The 19,569-nt window shown below is 40.5% G+C and overlaps 1 protein-coding gene across 5 annotated transcripts in view; it reads right to left on the bottom strand.

Annotated features, from left to right (window-relative positions):
• Positions 1-19,569, bottom strand: part of LOC131957376 (regulator of G-protein signaling 7) — a 63,209-nt gene that overhangs the window by 25,305 nt on the left and 18,335 nt on the right. For all 5 annotated transcript variants that reach the window (XM_059322138.1, XM_059322140.1, XM_059322137.1 and 2 more), the window contains 3 exons: positions 2,655-2,751; positions 1,424-1,474; positions 1,154-1,260 (listed from right to left, as the gene is read on the bottom strand). In XM_059322138.1, the coding sequence (XP_059178121.1) occupies positions 1,154-1,260; positions 1,424-1,474; positions 2,655-2,751 (255 nt within the window). The remainder of the gene's footprint in view (positions 1-1,153; positions 1,261-1,423; positions 1,475-2,654; positions 2,752-19,569) is intronic.

Here is a 19,569-nt window from a genome sequence, read left to right as displayed (position 1 = left end):
ACTTTGATGGAGAGACCACAACACCTGACTTTGATGGAGAGACCACAACACCTGACTTTGATGGAGAGACCACTTCACAACACCTGACTTTGATGGAGAGACCACTCCACAACACCTGACTTTGATGGAGAGACCACTCCACAACACCTGACTTTGATGGAGAGACCACTCCACAACACCTGACTTTGATGGAGAGACCACAACACCTGACTTTGATGGAGAGACCACTCCACAACACCTGACTTTGATGGAGAGACCACTCCACAACACCTGACTTTGATGGAGAGACCACAACACCTGACTTTGATGGAGAGACCACTTCACAACACCTGACTTTGATGGAGAGACCACTCCACAACACCTGACTTTGATGGAGAGACCACTCCACAACACCTGACTTTGATGGAGAGACCACTTCACAACACCTGACTTTGATGGAGAGACCACTCCACAATACCACCAAAAAAAAAGAGTTCTGGTATACAGAGGTGAGGTCACTAGCCAGATGGTGTCTACACAGACAGAGGATAGAGGGGGGAGGGGGGGGGGGAGAAACGTGGTTGTGGGTGGGAAGTAAGGTAGACAGAGGGACAAGGTAAGGAGGGAGGGGGTGAAGGACGAGATCAAGATAGGGGGAGGCTGGGAGGGGTGTGTAACAATAATTCAATTTTCAGCAACAGGTAAGCTGAGCAATAAAATTAGAACCAGATCTATTTAATTTGATCAGGTGCATCCAGAAGGTACAGCTTAGTTGCCTTAGATGTAGGTTCTGTGTATTTTACTTGTTTGATAGATGTAGGCTTTGTGTATTTTACTTGTTTGTTAGATGTAGGCTTTGTGTATTTTACTTGCTTTACTTTAGATGTAGGCTTTGTGTAATCTATTTGTTAAGTTTTATTTCATTCATTTTATTTTTAATCAGGTTATATGGGACTTTATTGTTAGTTTAATCTGGTTATTTGTGGGACTTAACTAATTAACTAAGAGAATTTGATACTTAACATTTGCATTGCCCATCAGGCGGCTCCTATATCTGTGAAGGGGGCTGGGGTGGACAAGCTAACCTATGCTAATCTATTAGTTGCTACCCTAGCACTAATCATTTCCTTATTAATAGCTGACACGAGTACTTCTACACAAATCTTCAACTTACCTGGAAGCGATAGTACGTGTTGTCATTCTTGACAGTCAGCACGTGGTCATCAATAGGGAAAAAATAGCCATGGGAGGACATCAGGTGGGCTAGGTGGAGAGCTTCAACTGCACAGAAGGACATTTAGAGAAATAGTTCATTTCTATGGATAAACAAGCATATATATATATATATATATATATATATATATATATATATATATATATATATATATTGGCCTAGACATGCTCATGCCCCCACCCCCCATATAGAAGAGACCAGTACGCCTACCTTGGTCTTCCACATCTAAATTACGCATCATCCAGCTGACCAAGTCTTGGCCTAAAACAAGAATCAAAACAATCAATTTATGACAAGGACTTGATGCTACATAATGAACTCTATGTACAAAACTTAGTTAAACCTTGACTTAAATCAACCCCCATGGAAGCAGCCACTAACCTGTGAAGACGCCCATGGAAGCAGCCACTAACCTGTGAAGACGCCCATGGAAGCAGCCACTAACCTGTGAAGACCCCCATGCAGACACTAACCTGTGAAGACCCCCATGGAGGCACTAACCTGTGAAGACCCCCATGGAAGCAGCCACTAACCTGTGAAGACCCCCATGGAAGCAGCCACTAACCTGTGAAGACGCCCATGGAAGCAGCCACTAACCTGTGAAGACCCCCACTGAGCCACTAACCTGTGAAGACCCCCATGATAGCAGCCACTAACCTGTGAAGACCCCCATGATAGCAGCCACTAACCTGTGAAGACCCCCATGGAAGCAGCCACTAACCTGTGAAGACCCCCATGGAAGCAGCCACTAACCTGTGAAGACCCCCATGGAAGCAGCCACTAACCTGTGAAGACCCCCATGGAAGCAGCCACTAACCTGTGAAGACCCCCATGCTAACCTGTGAAGACCCCCATGGAGCCACTAACCTGTGAAGACCCCCATGGAAGCAGCCACTAACCTGTGAAGACCCCCATGCTAACCTGTGAAGACCCCCATGGAGCCACTAACCTGTGAAGACCCCCATGGAAGCAGCCACTAACCTGTGAAGACCCCCATGCAGCCACTAACCTGTGAAGACGCCCATGGTAGCAGCCACTAACCTGTGAAGACCCCCATGGAAGCAGCCACTAACCTGTGAAGACCCCCATGGAAGCAGCCACTAACCTGTGAAGACGCCCATGGAAGCAGCCACTAACCTGTGAAGACGCCCATGGAAGCAGCCACTAACCTGTGAAGACGCCCATGCAGACACTAACCTGTGAAGACCCCCATGGAGGCAGCCACTAACATGTGAAGACCCCCATGGAAGCAGCCACTAACCTGTGAAGACGCCCATGCAGACACTAACCTGTGAAGACGCCCAAGGAAGCAGCCACTAACCTGTGAAGACCCCCATGGAAGCAGCCACTAACCTGTGAAGACGCCCATGCAGACACTAACCTGTGAAGACGCCCATGCAGACACTAACCTGTGAAGACCCCCATGGAAGCAGCCACTAACCTGTGAAGACGCTCGGCACCTTGGACATGAAACTTTTGACAGTTCTAACCGGCACCCCAGTGCTCTCGTCTTGCATCCGGTCTATGATCAGCTCCATCTGGGGTGGGGGGGGGGAGGAGGGAAACAATTACAGTGATATAAATTTACAGTTTGAGAGCCTTTGTGCCAACCCTAAAAAAATCACATTAATATAAGTTTACACATGGCTACATAATTTGAAAGCACTTGTGCCAACCCTTAAAAATCACATTAATATAAGTTTACACATGGCTACACAATTTGAGAGCCCGTGTGCCAACCCTTAAAAACCACATTAATATAAGTTTACACATGGCTACATGATTTGAGAGCCCTTGTGCCAACCCTTAAAAATCACATTAATATAAGTTTACACATGGCTACATGATTTGAGAGCCCTTGTGCCAACCCTTAAAAATCACATTAATATAAGTTTACACATGGCTACATGATTTGAGAGCCCTTGTGCCAACCCTTAAAAATCACATTAATATAAGTTTACACATGGCTACATGATTTGAGAGCCCTTGTGCCGCCGCTGCTCGTATTTATGGTGCATTGTGTTATGGCTGGGTCACGTGGCTTGCTGCCGTAAAGCGGTACAAGGGTGGAATTACCATGCCGCCAGACCCCGCAGTCCGGGTTGGGGGGGGGGGGGGGGCACGCCGTTTAGAGGGCCCACTGCCAACCATAATTTATATTTTTTTTTAATTTAATATTTGTGCATTATAGCCTTTATGTTTGGTTTGTACAAAAAATACTATAGCTGTGGTACTATTATCTAAATATTATATTCAGTATACAACGCTCTTCCGCAACCATTAAAATCTACTGCACAAACTGTAGTGTAAAATATAGGCAAAACTTCAAAGTTTTAGTTGCTTCTGTGACTCGTTGCTCCCTTTTGATAGCCAAATAGGGCGACACGTAACACGTTCACACATTGGAATTATAACTGTTCGACCGGTCCTCCAAAGTGTATTGTGGTGGGATGGGGCAGAGGGTGGGGGCTAAATAGGGGATTCGAAAATTGTCGCCAAATCTATATATATAAAGCAAAGTGGTCAAGTGCCCGATAGGAAGTGTTTCTTCCAGACTTTTTTTCTCCAGGGGGGAAGGGGGGGGGTCAGTTGAAATTTTCATTTCGTTTGGGGGGGGGGGGGGGGGGGGTAGAATTTTTTCGGGGGACTAAGCCCCCCTACCCCCCCCCCCCCCCCCCGAAGAGATGCCTGGAAGAAACTCTGCCGATAGGGGACTTCCCGGCGCCGCAGGCGCTTCAAATTTGGCAGGATCCTGCCTTGGGGCGATAGAGGGCCGGTGCCGGTTGGCCGCGAAGTTCACTAAGAGTGGGTCAAAACTGACCTCGACTGACAGGCGCCTTATATGGGCTATATTACGAAAAAAAAAACTTTTGCCCAACGACCCCCCTTGATATTTTGTCAGGTGGTAGAAGAACGCCTAGGGTGTCAGAAAAAACTCGCCATATCCCGGAAAAATTCTGGAAATGGGTCAAAACTGACCAGTCGTATTTCCCTATATAATCTTTGTATTTTATGGGAAAAACAGGGTACATTCAACACAAATTTTAGGGTACTTAACCTCTGTACATCTGGCTATTTTTTTTCATGCACTTCTATAGATGACTAGGACGTAAGGAAAACTGTTCATCAGACTTAAAGCCCTCGAGGAGGGCCAAAAAGTGACCGCGAGTAAATTTTCTTTCTATGATATATATATATATATATATATATATATATATATATATATATATATATATATATATATATATATATATATATATATATATATATATATATATATATAAATTGACGAACGATCCCCTAATATTTTGTGAAGTCGTAGACCTACCCTAGATAAACAAAAAAAACTTTATTCCCGTCGGAGAAACTCCTCAGGGTCGTTATATAGGTCGAGATGTAGTATTTTCTCATATAAACAATTGTTTGTGTAAAAGTAAACAAAGACTACGTCATTTGGTCTATGTGCAGGGGAGGTAACTTTTTTTAAAAATAGTTTAAAATAATATTTATACTATTTTAATGAAAAAACAAATATCTTAAAGTATAGAATAAGTTTAAATATATATTTCGTTACAAATGTAGTTATCTATTGTATTTAAATACAAAATTTATTTCGAAATGAAATTAAATATATTATTTGATTTATACTATTATATGAAGTTCTAATAAACTCGCGAGTAATAGGTTTGCGAATATACTATGCAGGTTTCCATGACATGAAACTACTCAAACATCATACTTAGGCCTTAAGCATTCCACATAACAGCCAATTAATTAATCATTCAAATTCTTAAACTTTTTTTTTTTGAAAACCTAAGCGAAGCTAGGCAGTATGCCAAGTATATTTATAAATATAATTTTTTTGTTTATAATTGTATTTTTTTTTTACTATTGTCCAGGCCGAGTTCTATTCATCCTCCAATCAAACACACGATGTGGCCGGCAAAATTCTTTTAAAAACAACAACCAAAGTCTATAAGATCGAGCGAGAAGCCGCTAGATATGTAGGGGGGGGGGGGGCTTTCATGATGTATGGTACTTCTTTGTGGCATTGGTTAGGGGCCCGATATCAATTGTACAATTTTCAATGTAAAATATGTGTTTGTGATATTTGTAGAACTTTTATCTCGTAGTACCCTGTATCCTACATATAATTAAAAACAATAAAGTACTAGAAACTTCGGTTTATACACGTTTACTTGTTTTTGCTTTCACAAGAAATGTGATAGTAAACTTGTATACTTTGAATCATTCCCCTTGAATTAGTTTTATAATAGGCGTTAGTTAGGAAAACAAATCCCAAAATTTTAACGATGCTGACGTACGTGGACGCTTTTTTGTCCCTTTCAAGTTTCTTTCAGAGCCGACCCCCACCCCACTCTTCTTTCTTAACCTCGCAAGTATCGACTAGATAAATGTATCGTTTGTTAACTTAGAAAAAAGTTATTCATTAGTAAATGAATTAATTAAAAATTATTTATACTCAATTTTTTTAATAAATGACGTCATTTGGAGGGATTGGAGTGTCTGGCTTTTAGTAAATCATTTAAAAAGCGTGACGTCATTTGTGGACGGCCCCTAAATCAGAAGGTTATCCTACATTTGTGGACGGCCCCTATATCAGAAGGTTATCCTACATTCGTGGACGGCCCCTAAATCAGAAGGTTGTCCGACGCGTGAGCTGGCCACATACAGTTGTACTTGTGAAAAAAATGTTTCTGTCTTTTATGCATTACTACATCATTCATCCGATCGCCATAAAAAGTTGGGAAGCTGTTGAGTACAGCCCCGCAAAGGTTTCTGTCAGAGGCCTAACATATGTTTACATATTGGAGTGGCGGCGCCCCACGGAAATATGTGATTTAGCGCCCCGAGATCCCCAGTGGTTACCTTTGCACCTGGGATCCACTTATTGTGTGTGCTGCACATGTTGGGGGGGGGGGGGGAGTGTAAGTACTTAAATCTATCGGCGGCAGTGTCATCCTGAGCGCATCACATATGAGCGGTTTAGCCCCTACAGTCGTTTAAAAGTGCACACAACACTAGAGATAAGTCTCGCTACTACATTTATTAATATTAATTATAGTAATTAACTACATTGGAGGAATAAATCTAACCAGTGGTTGCACCCATCACCAGTGACCAAATGTAACCGGTGGCTCACCAGAGCCCTGCGACGCCCCTGACACCTAGGCCGTCACCGAGGGGTGATCAGCGTAAACTGAAGCTTACAGCATGCCCTGGGGTGTCTCGTTGTAATGAGGACAAAACCGCACCCCAACAACTAAGACCAAAGAAATGAAGTGCCGACATTGTTCACATTTCATTAAACTTCTGGAAAACAAGGCTCACGGTTAAAAATATACGATTGGTAACGTTTTGATGAATATATATATATATATATATATATATATATATATATATATATATATATATATATATATATATATATATATATGTGTGTGTGTGTGTGTGTGTGTGTGTGTGTGTGTGTGTCCAAAATTGTCTGCGCGGGGGGAGGGGGGTCTAGTTCCGCCAATATTCAAGTGTTCCAAATTCAGTCATCGAGTTGTGAACAACATCAACGGGTTGAACTAAAAGCCGACAACGATACCTGAACTAAGTAAAGGGTCATTTACAAATCAAGTCACGTTTTTTGTCAATGTGTAACCCCACCCCCTTTCCCAATAGTCACACGTTTTAACTTCCCCCCTCCCTACCCACCCACCAGACAAAATGACGTCACACTTCAGCCTAATACCTCAACTATATGTTTCTGTTTTTAAACAACTTCTTTCGAAAATACGTGTATACACTTCACAAGGTCATAATCATGTTTGTTGATCTTTTTTACTTTCTCATATACGAAGTATAGAGAAAGTCTTGTAATCATGCACAAAAAAAAAATTTAAAAAAAAAAAATAAAAAAAAATTCGACGTTTTACACCTCTTTGAGTCGGAAAAACATAGTTTTGCAATTTTGTCCGTATGTCTGTGGGTGTGTATGTGTCTGTAAACACGTACCGTTACAGCTAGTTTGATGAAATTTCATATATAAGTATTATATCGACTGTGTAGCTCTGTATCAACTTTTCAGCGATTTCCAATAACCGGAAGTGGAACTTATTCTACTTTCAATTTTTCAAAAGCCTATAACTTGAGTACTATTTCAGATAGATAAATGAAATTTCACATGTAAGTAAAAGATCTAATTCTCTGCCTTCTGTCAAATTTTGAGTGATTTCCGTTGACCGGAAGTAGTAATTCACGCTATTTCCGATTTCTCAAAAACCGCATGTGAATTTATAAAGTACTAATAATATTCCGCACTATTATACATAACTTGTTTGGCGTTCACTTGGTGCGCGGTTCTTTTTTCTACGAGATTCTATTCTATTTTAAAAAGTTTAAGCAATTAAAATGGATTTAAAATATTGTCTATATCCAGAGTTGCCATCCCCCGTAGTGTTATATAAGAATATACGAGAAAGTTAAAAGGGAGACCAATCCCGGTTTATTTAAAATTGCAATTAACACAGACGAGAAAAAGCGCACACGTTATTTTCTTTTTCAACTTTTTAAAATGTTTTGATACACTATACACCGGAAGTCTCTTCCAGACATTTTTCCACGGGAGGGGGAAGGGGCAAACTTCGGATGGGGGGAGGGGGGGCACTTGAAGCTTTTGCTGGCGCGGACAACGGTAAACTTTAAAAAAAAATGTCTAGGCTATTTAATATATGCTTTTCTATTTTGTACGTAGGTAAATGATGGTCCCAATATGTAGGATAAATGATGGCCCTAATGTGTAGATTGATGATGACCCTAATGTGTAGATTGATGATGGCCCTAATGTATAGATTGATGATGGCCCTAATGTATAGATTGATGATGGCCCTAATGTGTAGACTGATGATGGCCCTAATGTAGATCTTGGCCCTAATGTGTAGGTTGATGATGGCCCTAATGTGTAGATTGATGATGGCCCTAATGTGTAGATTGATGATGGCCCTAATGTGTAGATTGATGATGGCCCTAATGTGTAGGTTGATGATGGCCCTAATGTGTAGATTGATGATGGCCCTAATGTGTAGATTGATGATGGCCCTAATGTGTAGATTGATGATGGCCCTAATGTGTAGATTGATGATGGCCCTAATGTGTAGATTGATGATGGCCCTAATGTGTAGATTGATGATGGCTCTAATGTGTAGATTGATGATGGCCCTAATGTGTAGATTGATGATGGCCCTAATGTGTAGACTGATGATGGCCCTAATGTAGATCTTGGCCCTAATGTGTAGGTTGATGATGGCCCTAATGTGTAGATTGATGATGGCCCTAATGTATAGACTGATGATGGCCCTAATGTGTAGATTGATGATGGCCCTAATGTAGATCTTGGCCCTAATGTGTAGACTGATGATGGCCCTAATGTGTAGATTGATGATGGCCCTAATGTATAGATTGATGATGGCCCTAATGTGTAGATTGATGATGGCCCTAATGTGTAGATTGATGATGGCCCTAATGTGTAAGTTGATGATGGCCCTAATGTGTAGATTGATGATGGCCCTAATGTGTAGATTGATGATGGCCCTAATGTGTAGATTGATGATGGCCCTAATGTGTAGATTGATGATGGCCCTAAAGTGTAGATTGATGATGGCCCTAATGTGTAGATTGATGATGGCCCTAATGTGTAGATTGATGATGGCCCTAATGTGTAGATTGATGATGGCCCTAATGTGTAGATTGATGATGGCCCTAATGTGTAGATTGATGATGGCCCTAATGTGTAGATTGATGATGGCCCTAATGTGTAGATTGATGATGGCCCTAATGTGTAGATTGATGATGGCCCTAATGTGTAGACTGATGATGGCCCTAAAGTGTAGATTGATGATGGCCCTAATGTATAGATTGATGATGGCCCTAATGTAGATCTTGGCCCTAATGTGTAGATTGATGATGGCCCTAATGTGTAGATTGATGATGGCCCTAATGTGTAGATTGATGATGGCCCTAATGTGTAGACTGATGATGGCCCTAATGTGTAGATTGATGATGGCCCTAATGTGTAGATTGATGATGGCCCTAATGTGTAGATTGATGATGGCCCTAATGTGTAGATTGATGATGGCCCTAATGTGTAGATTGATGATGGCCCTAATGTGTAGACTGATGATGGCCCTAATGTGTAGATTGATGATGGCCCTAATGTGTAGATTGATGATGGCCCTAATGTGTAGACTGATGATGGCCCTAATGTGTAGATTGATGATGGCCCTAATGTGTAGATTGATGATGGCCCTAATGTGTAGGTTGATGATGGCCCTAATGTGTAGATTGATGATGGCCCTAATGTAGATCTTGGCCCTAATGTGTAGATTGATGATGGCCCTAATGTGTAGATTGATGATGGCCCTAATGTAGATCTTGGCCCTAATGTGTAGATTGATGATGGCCCTAATGTGTAGGTTAATGATGGCCCTAATGTGTATGTTGATGATGGCCCTAATGTAGATCTTGGCCCTAATGTAGGCCCAGATCTTAATGTTACAAATACATCGTAACTCAACAGCTGATATATATTCCACATAAAAAAGTAGGCCTATATTCCACATACAAAAAGTAGGCCTATATTCCACATACAAAAAGTAGGCCTATATTCCACATACAAAAAGTAGGCCTATATTCCACAAACAAAAAGTAGGCCTATATTCCACATACAAAAAGTAGGCCTATATTCCACATACAAAAGTAGGCCTATATTCCACATACAAAAAGTAGGCCTATATTCCACATACAAAAGTAGGCCTATATTCCACATACAAAAGTAGGCCTATATTCCACATACAAAAAGTAGGCCTATATTCCACATACAAAAAGAAGGCCTATATTCCACATACAAAAAGTTGGCCTATATTCCACATACAAAAAGTAGGCCTATATTCCACATACAAAAGTAGGCCTATATTCCACATACAAAAGTAGGCCTATATTCCACATACAAAAAGTAGGCCTATATTCCACATACAAAAAGAAGGCCTATATTCCACATACAAAAAGTAGGCCTATATTCCACATACAAAAAGTAGGCCTATATTCCACATACAAAAGTAGGCCTATATTCCACATACAAAAGTAGGCCTATATTCCACATACAAAAAGTAGGCCTATATTCCACATACAAAAAGAAGGCCTATATTCCACATACAAAAAGTAGGCCTATATTCCACATACAAAAAGTAGGCCTATATTCCACATACAAAAAGTAGGCCTATATTCCACATACAAAAGTAGGCCTATATTCCACATACAAAATGTAGGCCTATATTCCACATACAAAAAGTAGGCCTATATTCCACATACAAAAAGTAGGCCTATATTCCACATACAAAAAGTAGGCCTATATTCCACATACAAAAAGTAGGCCTATATTCCACATACAAAAAGTAGGCCTATATTCCACATACAAAAAGTAGGCCTATATTCCACATACAAAAAGTAGGCCTATATTCCACATAAAAAAAGTAGGCCTATATTCCACATACAAAAAGTAGGCCTATATTCCACATACAAAAAGTAGGCCTATATTCCACATACAAAAAGTAGGCCTCTATTCCACATACAAAAAGTAGGCCTATATTCCACATACAAAAAGTAGGCCTATATTCCACATACAAAAAGTAGGCCTATATTCCACATACAAAAAGTAGGCCTATATTCCACATACAAAAGTAGGCCTATATTCCACATACAAAAAGTAGGCCTATATTCCACATACAAAAAGTAGGCCTATATTCCACATACAAAAAGTAGGCCTATATTCCACATACAAAAAGTAGGCCTATATTCCACATACAAAAAGTAGGCCTATATTCCACATACAAAAAGTAGGCCTATATTCCACATACAAAAAGTAGGCCTATATTCCACATACAAAAAGTAGGCCTATATTCCACATACAAAAAGTAGGCCTATATTCCACATACAAAAAGTAGGCCTATATTCCACATACAAAAAGTAGGCCTATATTCCACATAAAAAAAGTAGGCCTATATTCCACATACAAAAAGTAGGCCTATATTCCACATACAAAAAGTAGGCCTATATTCCACATACAAAAAGTAGGCCTCTATTCCACATACAAAAAGTAGGCCTATATTCCACATACAAAAAGTAGGCCTATATTCCACATACAAAAAGTAGGCCTATATTCCACATACAAAAAGTAGGCCTATATTCCACATACAAAAGTAGGCCTATATTCCACATACAAAAAGTAGGCCTATATTCCACATACAAAAAGTAGGCCTATATTCCACATACAAAAAGTAGGCCTATATTCCACATACAAAAAGTAGGCCTATATTCCACATACAAAAAGTAGGCCTATATTCCACATACAAAAAGTAGGCCTATATTCCACATACAAAAAGTAGGCCTATATTCCACATACAAAAAGTAGGCCTATATTCCACATAAAAAAAGTAGGCCTATATTCCACATACAAAAAGTAGGCCTATATTCCACATACAAAAAGTAGGCCTATATTCCACATACAAAAAGTAGGCCTCTATTCCACATACAAAAAGTAGGCCTATATTCCACATACAAAAAGTAGGCCTATATTCCACATACAAAAAGTAGGCCTATATTCCACATACAAAAAGTAGGCCTATATTCCACATACAAAAAGTAGGCCTATATTCCACATACACTGTAGTTTTGTCGACTTTCTACCAACATCTCCTTGTAAGCCACTACCCAAGACTCCAGCCTCGATGGACGAGTGACCAAAGTTTCTTCTAGGGCCAGATTCAAACTCCGTAGTTCCACCATGGACCGGTGTTTTCTGCTGGGCAACATGCTGCCACTTTTTGGCTGATCCCGGAAAACTCAGGCCACAAACGGTAATCCTGTCTAACGCTGTCTACAAAAGGTAATCCTGTCTAACGCTGTCTACAAAAGGTAATCCTGTCTAACGCTGTCTACAAAAGGTAATCCTGTCTAACGCTGTCTACAAACGTTAATCCTGTCTAACGCTGTCTACAAAAGGTAATCCTGTCTAACGCTGTCTACAAACGTTAATCCTGTCTAACGCTGTCTACAAAAGGTAATCCTGTCTAAGGCTGTCTACAAAAGGTAATCCTGTCTAACGCTGTCTACAAACGTTAATCCTGTCTAACGCTGTCTACAAAAGGTAATCCTGTCTAACGCTGTCTACAAAAGGTAATCCTGTCTAACGCTGTCTACAAAAGGTAATCCTGTCTAACGCTGTCTACAAAAGGTAATCCTGTCTAACGCTGTCTACAAACGGTAATCCTGTCTAACGCTGTCTATAAACGGTAATCCTGTCTAACGCTGTCTACAAACGGTAATCCTGTCTAACGCTGTCTACAAACGGTAATCCTGTCTAACGCTGTCTATAAACGGTAATCCTGTCTAACGCTGTCTACAAACGGTAATCCTTTCTTCGGTTTTACAGAGAACACTTTTCGAACAACAGCCAGAGGTCGAACTATTGAGAACATCCACCAGAGGTCGATCTGTTAAGAACATCCACCAGAGGTCGAACTGTTAAGAACATCCGCCAGAGGTCGAACTGTTGAGAACATCCACCAGAGGTCGAACTGTTGAGAACATCCACCAGAGGTCGAACTGTTGAGAACATCCACCAGATCTTTGTATTGGTCTAGGTGAATCTATACGCACAAGGCCGAGGTCTGTCAGCTTTCAAAACATACGCCAAGATTTTAAACTCAAATTACGATTGTTATTTTAGCAGCCCAACAATTCCAAGACTTCTAAGTTTGATATTCTGGATTGTTCGATGAACTAAAGCTAACGGCACACGAGACCGCGAGTCTCACGGTCCCACCGACTGAAAACTGGCGGCAATTCTGGTCTCAAGACCAGACCTGACAAAAATAGTTTCAATTTCTGGGGGATCTAAATCAGTTCGACTTTTGTTAGGGTTTTAAAACTAGCAGACTCCGACTTTTGTTTGGGGTTGTATGTTAGCGGAGAGAAGAGTGAAAGGTCTGGGAGTTGTGTAGAGTCTAGGTAGAGACATCGCTTGATTAGTTGCCAGAGAAAGTCCGACTATAGCCCGGCCGTCCAGGGAAACAAAGGCTGGTCCTCTATTTCAGGATGGCAACTAATCAGGCGACGACTGTTAAAGTACTCAACAACAGGGGGCGCCACTATCAAGACAACAGGGGGCGCCACTATCTAGACAACAGGGGGCGACACTATCAAGACAACAGGGGTCGCCACTATCAAGACAACAGGGGTCGCCACTATCATGACAACAGGGGGCGCCACTATCAAGACAACAGGGGTCGCCACTATCAAGACAACAGGGGGCGCCACTATCAAGACAACAGGGGTCGCCACTATCATGACAACAGGGGGCGCCACTATCAAGACAACAGGGGTCGCCACTATCATGACAACAGGGGGCGCCACTATCAAGACAACAGGGGTCGCCACTATCATGACAACAGGGGCGCCACTATCATGACAACAGGGAGATCAAAATAAACCGTTGGCTAGCAGGAATATCCAGCATACAACTTTGAATGCTTGTAATAAACCACACAAAGCACAAATGCAATACTTGACATACACCATCATCGTCCAAATATTTTCCCATTTATTTCATACGAATAATGGATTGAACCAATAGAAGGTCACTTCAGGGGAGCAACTGGGTGTGTCGCTGTGCTACTTACAGGATTCGCTTCCTACAGAACAGTGTCATCTCGCTACACACACCTGACGGGACGGTCATCTCGCTACACACACCTGACGGGACGGTCATAATATATATATATATATATATATGCGTGTGTGTTTGTGTGTGCGACAGTCTGGAAAAAAATTAACAATTACGCTGATTGTCGTTCCCTAAAACTTCACTGGACGCCAATTAAATTCCCCCTTAAGTTAAGATGCCGAAACGAATAAAAAGTAGAAAATCAAAAGAGCTTAGAACAGTGGGCTCCATCGAACCCGAGAGGTTCGGTAATTCAGTCTCAGGGATTCAGCGGAGGTCAAGACACACAGCCGACTCATATGATTCACGATCGGATTTTGACAGTGTGGACGATACAACTATTAAGAAGGGTTCGGTGATTGCGCATATGAAACTGATGGGGTTCGTTACTCCAAAAAGCTAAGAACCACTGCTTTAGAGTGTATTTTGTAGAAGGTGCAAGCCTTATTTGGTCTACTTTTGGTCGTGTCTTTAGAACAATTTCGATAATAGTACGCCAACATTTCAATTTTGAATTATCAGATAGGTTGAACAAAGTAATATTCAGTACAATATACTAATTTTCTTCTCTCTTAAAATTTTGGTAAAGATTGTCGCTTCCCATCCACCCGCTCCGACAGACTGCTATTTTACTGATCGGATAGCGATACAAGAATCCGTGATATTTATTTCTCTTTAATGAAGTGATCCAGGTAAGATGTAATGCAATCAAGTAAAACTATCTGATCTCTCACGATAAAGTTGAGAATCGTAAGAATCGTGCTAAGAACTAGTCGCGTTATTACTTAGCAAAACTGGGTAGTGAAATCGCACAATAAGTGTTAATACAATTGATTTCTTTACTAAGTGTTAAAAGAGTTATCTAGCAACCGATCCAGTACAAATCCTGCAGTTTTTGTTAGTGAAAAAGTGCCCCACCATGTTGGACAAAAATGATAGAGCTGATTGTAAACGTTACTAACTCTTTTTTATGTTACACAATCGTGAAATACGCTTTAGTTCAATGTGATTTCTGAGTGACATCGGTTATTTATTCCTTAATCTGATGTGAATTTTTCCGATTTTAGTCTTCGAAAAAGCGCCCCCCCCCCCCCCCCACTTCTAGGAAAGCTGGAAAGCGGTTTTTCCGGTCACTGTTTCTTAAGGATATACGTTTACAGTTACACAATCAAGGTAGAAAACAGTTAAATCAGTATGTAAAGGCTCTCAGCCGTTAAATTTCATCACTTTGACTTTTTATAATTCAAAACTGGAGCTTAAATAGAGCTTTTAATTTTTTTTCTACCCCTTTTGGCGCCCCCCTAGGGTCGGCGCCCGGGGCGGCCGCCCTCCCCTAGCTACGCCTCTGTGATAAGCAGCTACACAGATGCAACACATAATGCCATTGAGATGTCATATATTTATGATTTTTTTTTAAAATGAAGAACTAGCGTACCCGACCCCGCGCGTTGCTGCGGTCTTGAAATGAGACTAAAGCAATTTTTAAAGAAAATTTCACCAATCTGTTACCAATTGTGTTTTATTTTATACAGTTTTTAAAACTGAGTTATTTAAATGTAAGCAAAGTTGGCGCTAAATTTTTTGGATCATTGATGTTAGGACGTGCGTTTGTCCAGACTACCGCCCAGACGCCCCAAGGCGTGCTGTATGAATGCCTTGAAAGTTCGTTAATCACCCTCCATAGTAGTGAGTTAAAACACACTTCGCGGACCGCCCAGATGTCAAGGGTTGGCGCTCTAATGTTACCAGTTACACTACCGCATAAGCTACGGGTACAACCCCTGGTTCAATTTATTCGTCGCATGTCGTGCGCTATCTTGTCTCTTTTGTAAAGTGCGAATTAAATCGAATGTAGGCGCCATAGTATTTTTGGGGAAGCCAGGGATGCTAAATCGCACCCTGCCCCCCCCCTCCCCTCCGGATATTTTTTTCCCGCAGAAACCTACCCAGGAGTATTCTCAACACCTTCCTAAAGTTTCATGGCGACCGGATGAATGGTGTAGTAATGCATAAAAACACAAAAAGCACACATTCACAGATACTTTCAGATTTACCTTCTAAATAAATGAAATTTTGCCAGATACTTCAGTATTTAAGTTATCTTGCTCCCATGGGAATACCGAAAATCTCATAAAATTTGACAGTAGCCTTCGTATACAATCTAAAACTTATATTTGAAATTTCGTCTACCTAGCTTTAATCGTATTATCTTTTATCAGCTTTTGTGAGATCGGAAGTACAGTAGTAACTAACTCTTCCGGTTACCGAAATCGCTCAAAAGTTGACAGAAAACTACCAATTTGTTATGAAATTTGATCAAGATAACTAAATGGTACTCGTGTTAACGTATTTACATACATACACACGCGCGAATGGTCAGGTGGCGAAACAAAGTTTTTCCGGCTCCAAAAGGTTATAAAACGTAAAAATTGGTCAAAAGTCTTGATTTAGATTTTTGCACGACTACAACGCATCCTTTATATACCGTGAACAATTCAGTAAGTAAGTGTAAACTGGCGAAAACTATTAAAATTTCGTATAATTTTTCTGCACGATTACAATACTTTCTCTATCGTCTACATACGAGGAAATAAAAACAGGTATATAGTCCGATTGAATTAGAAGTGCCATCCCTCTTACAGTGGCGGAACTAGAAAAAAAGGGCCACCCCGCAAAAAAATTTTTTTAGGCCCCCCCATATATATATATATATATATATATATATATATATATATATATATATATATATATATATATATATATATGCAATCACATAATATGAACATAGGATACTCATTGCTGTCCTGTTTGGGATTTGAAAAACATCAATTAAAAAAAAAATTCAATATCATGTCATGTGTGTAAGTGCATTAGCGTGTTTTGTGAAAAAAAAAATTTTTTTTTTATTTTTTTTTATTACTACTTTTATTTGCAATTAAAACAAGTACATCAACATCACATTTTTTTACATAGTTTCAAAAGAAAACGAAAGGTTTTAAACATGTACATAATGAATATTTACATGATGTCATGTATATGATTATAACAAAAATTACAAAAGATGGCAGTAAAAGGGGTGAAGGTCAAATAAACGTGTCAAAAGTCTGGGTGGGGAGTGGAAAGGATATTTTTCCGAGAATGACAAAGGGCCAGTGGAGCATTTTCAATGTAGGGAAACAAATTAAGTGGACTAGTTAAAAGAGTTTATTTATGTACTGGTCGCATTGAGTTTTCAAAAGGTTGCTGTGTAAAAAAGGAGGGGAAAGAAACAAGATTTAGAACTTTAAAAAGTAAATGAATAGATATTCGAAATTGATGTTGGGGTGGGTGGTGGGGTCGTTGGAACAGTTAAAGGGAAAGTGGTGTTTTCATGTCTGAAGGTAAGTGGATAGAGGGGGGAGTGGGTAGATGTGTCTGACGAGGCGTGGAGAGGGTGACTGCGTGTTTTAAGGCAAGCCAAGCGTCAAATATTGTGCTGTGTTATCTGACTGCTGAGGTGTTTCCATTTGTAGTGTGTGTGGGTGGGGGGGGGGGGGAGGGAAAATCAGTTTTAATTAATTTTTGATATAACCCTTTTATCATCCCGTCGGTCAAAATAATATAAAATATGAAAGCTTTGTATAAGTAATGGTGTCTCGTGTTATGTTTATTTTTATGTTTTTTCTTGTAGTTATATTATTAATGTTTAAAATATGATTGATTTAATACATTTCAATACATTTCCCTTTTATACAATATCAATCTTTATTAATTACATATAAAAAAATAATAATTAAGAGAAGTAATTGCTTTTTAATTTGTTTAGTGCAAATCTATTAAAAGGAGCTTATGATCACCCCTATTTGACTATTTTTTTAAAAAGGGAAATAAGTCATGGAAGTGGTTTGAACATTTGCTTATCTTTGATAAGTTTAATTGTAGGAGAAAGACTCGGCTTTCAAAGTTGTTTAAAAACAAAGGGAAAAAGAAGAAACAAGAGCGTGGGGTGGTGTCTATAGAATAAAGATAATCCAACCCCAGCTACGGTAATTTTTTTACAAATAAACCATCAAGTCAAAAATAAAAGAAAATTTACTTTTTTTAACTATAAAATTTGTTATTATGGTCGGCTCTGGGCCCCTAATTGGCGTGGGCCCCCCCGCATTGCGGGGTCTGGCGGCACTGTAGTTCCGCCCCTGCCCTCTTACTATTATATACAGAGGAGTCGCGAGGCGGGGCCGGGGGGGGGGGGGGGGGGTAAGCGGACCGCACCGGGTGACACCATTTAGGGGGTGACACAAAGACAAAAAAAATTGCAAGATATATAGAACAAATATGTTTTTTGCTAGTTCAATAAATTAGAGTTTAAAAAATATGTAGGCCTACATGATGACGATCGACAAGAGGGCTGGGGATTGACGACACTTAAACATGCAAACTATAGAGAAAGCAATGCTACACCCAGCTATATTAACAACCGACTAAACATCACTAGTATCAAATGTGAACACGTTAAAGCTTTTACCGGGGGGGGGGGGTGACACCAACTGCACAATTTATAGAGAGAAAAAAAAGGGGGGGAGGTGGGAGTGACACCATGATGTGCCACACCGGGTGACACCCGACTTAGCGACGCCGCTGATTGATTATATGAGAGTATAAAGGAAGTTTATGGAAGATCACTCCCGTTTTATTATATAGATAGATATATCATATTTCCGCGATTCGATTTTTCTCTATGTAAGGTATATAAAAAAATAAATGTTGGATGCGGTTCGACACCGTTCATCCTAGTGCCATGAAACTTTGGGGAGTTGAGAATACTCCCGAGAAGATTCTGCGGGGGAAAAAATTCCATTTCGCACGGGCGGTCCCCGGCAGGGTGCGATTTGGCGCCCCGGTCTTTCCCTGAGCGCTATGGCACCTACGTTCGTTTTAAACAGTGCGATAGACTATGAATAACATGGGGCGTTATAGTCGTCCACTAAATTGAATCGGGCGTGTTCGCCGGCGCCCCGGCAGGATGCTATTTGGCGCCCTGGGTTATCCTGTAAGCAATATGGCGCCTACGTTAGTTTTAAGGAGTCAGGGAAGTAGGCGGCGCCCTTGTGGTAAGGTAATCGGGGGCTCCCGAGAGGGCCCCTCTAAGCCCCTGACACCCGGGCGGTCACCGGAGTGTGTTATTATACCTCACTATTTCGGTGTGTGAGTAACGTACACTCTAGGGTTTCATGTCGTAGGTAAACCCGTGTCCCGATAGATATGATCCAAGCGCAGGCACTGTTTACATTTAAATAACTCAGTTTTAGAAAACAAGGTCACATGTTTAAGAATATATGAATATATGATATATGATTGGTCTTTCCCCTGATGAAACCCTTCTTATATATTTCGTCAGGTTTCTTCTATCCCCGCGGAAACGCGCGGGGACGGGCACGCTAGTACTTATATATAAAATTGTATCCACCTAACTGAAACAGTTTTGTGTTTACACACAAACAGACACACACACAGACACACAGACAGACAAACATACAGATCAGAGTGCAAAACTGGGTTTTTCCAACTCAACAAGGTGTAAAACGTCTAT

This window comes from Physella acuta, unplaced genomic scaffold (genome assembly GCF_028476545.2).
Source record: "Physella acuta isolate Inbredline_101_S28 unplaced genomic scaffold, ASM2847654v3 ptg001237l, whole genome shotgun sequence".
Lineage (NCBI taxonomy): Eukaryota > Metazoa > Mollusca > Gastropoda > Physidae > Physella > Physella acuta.
This window is presented reverse-complemented; position numbering and strand designations above follow the sequence as displayed.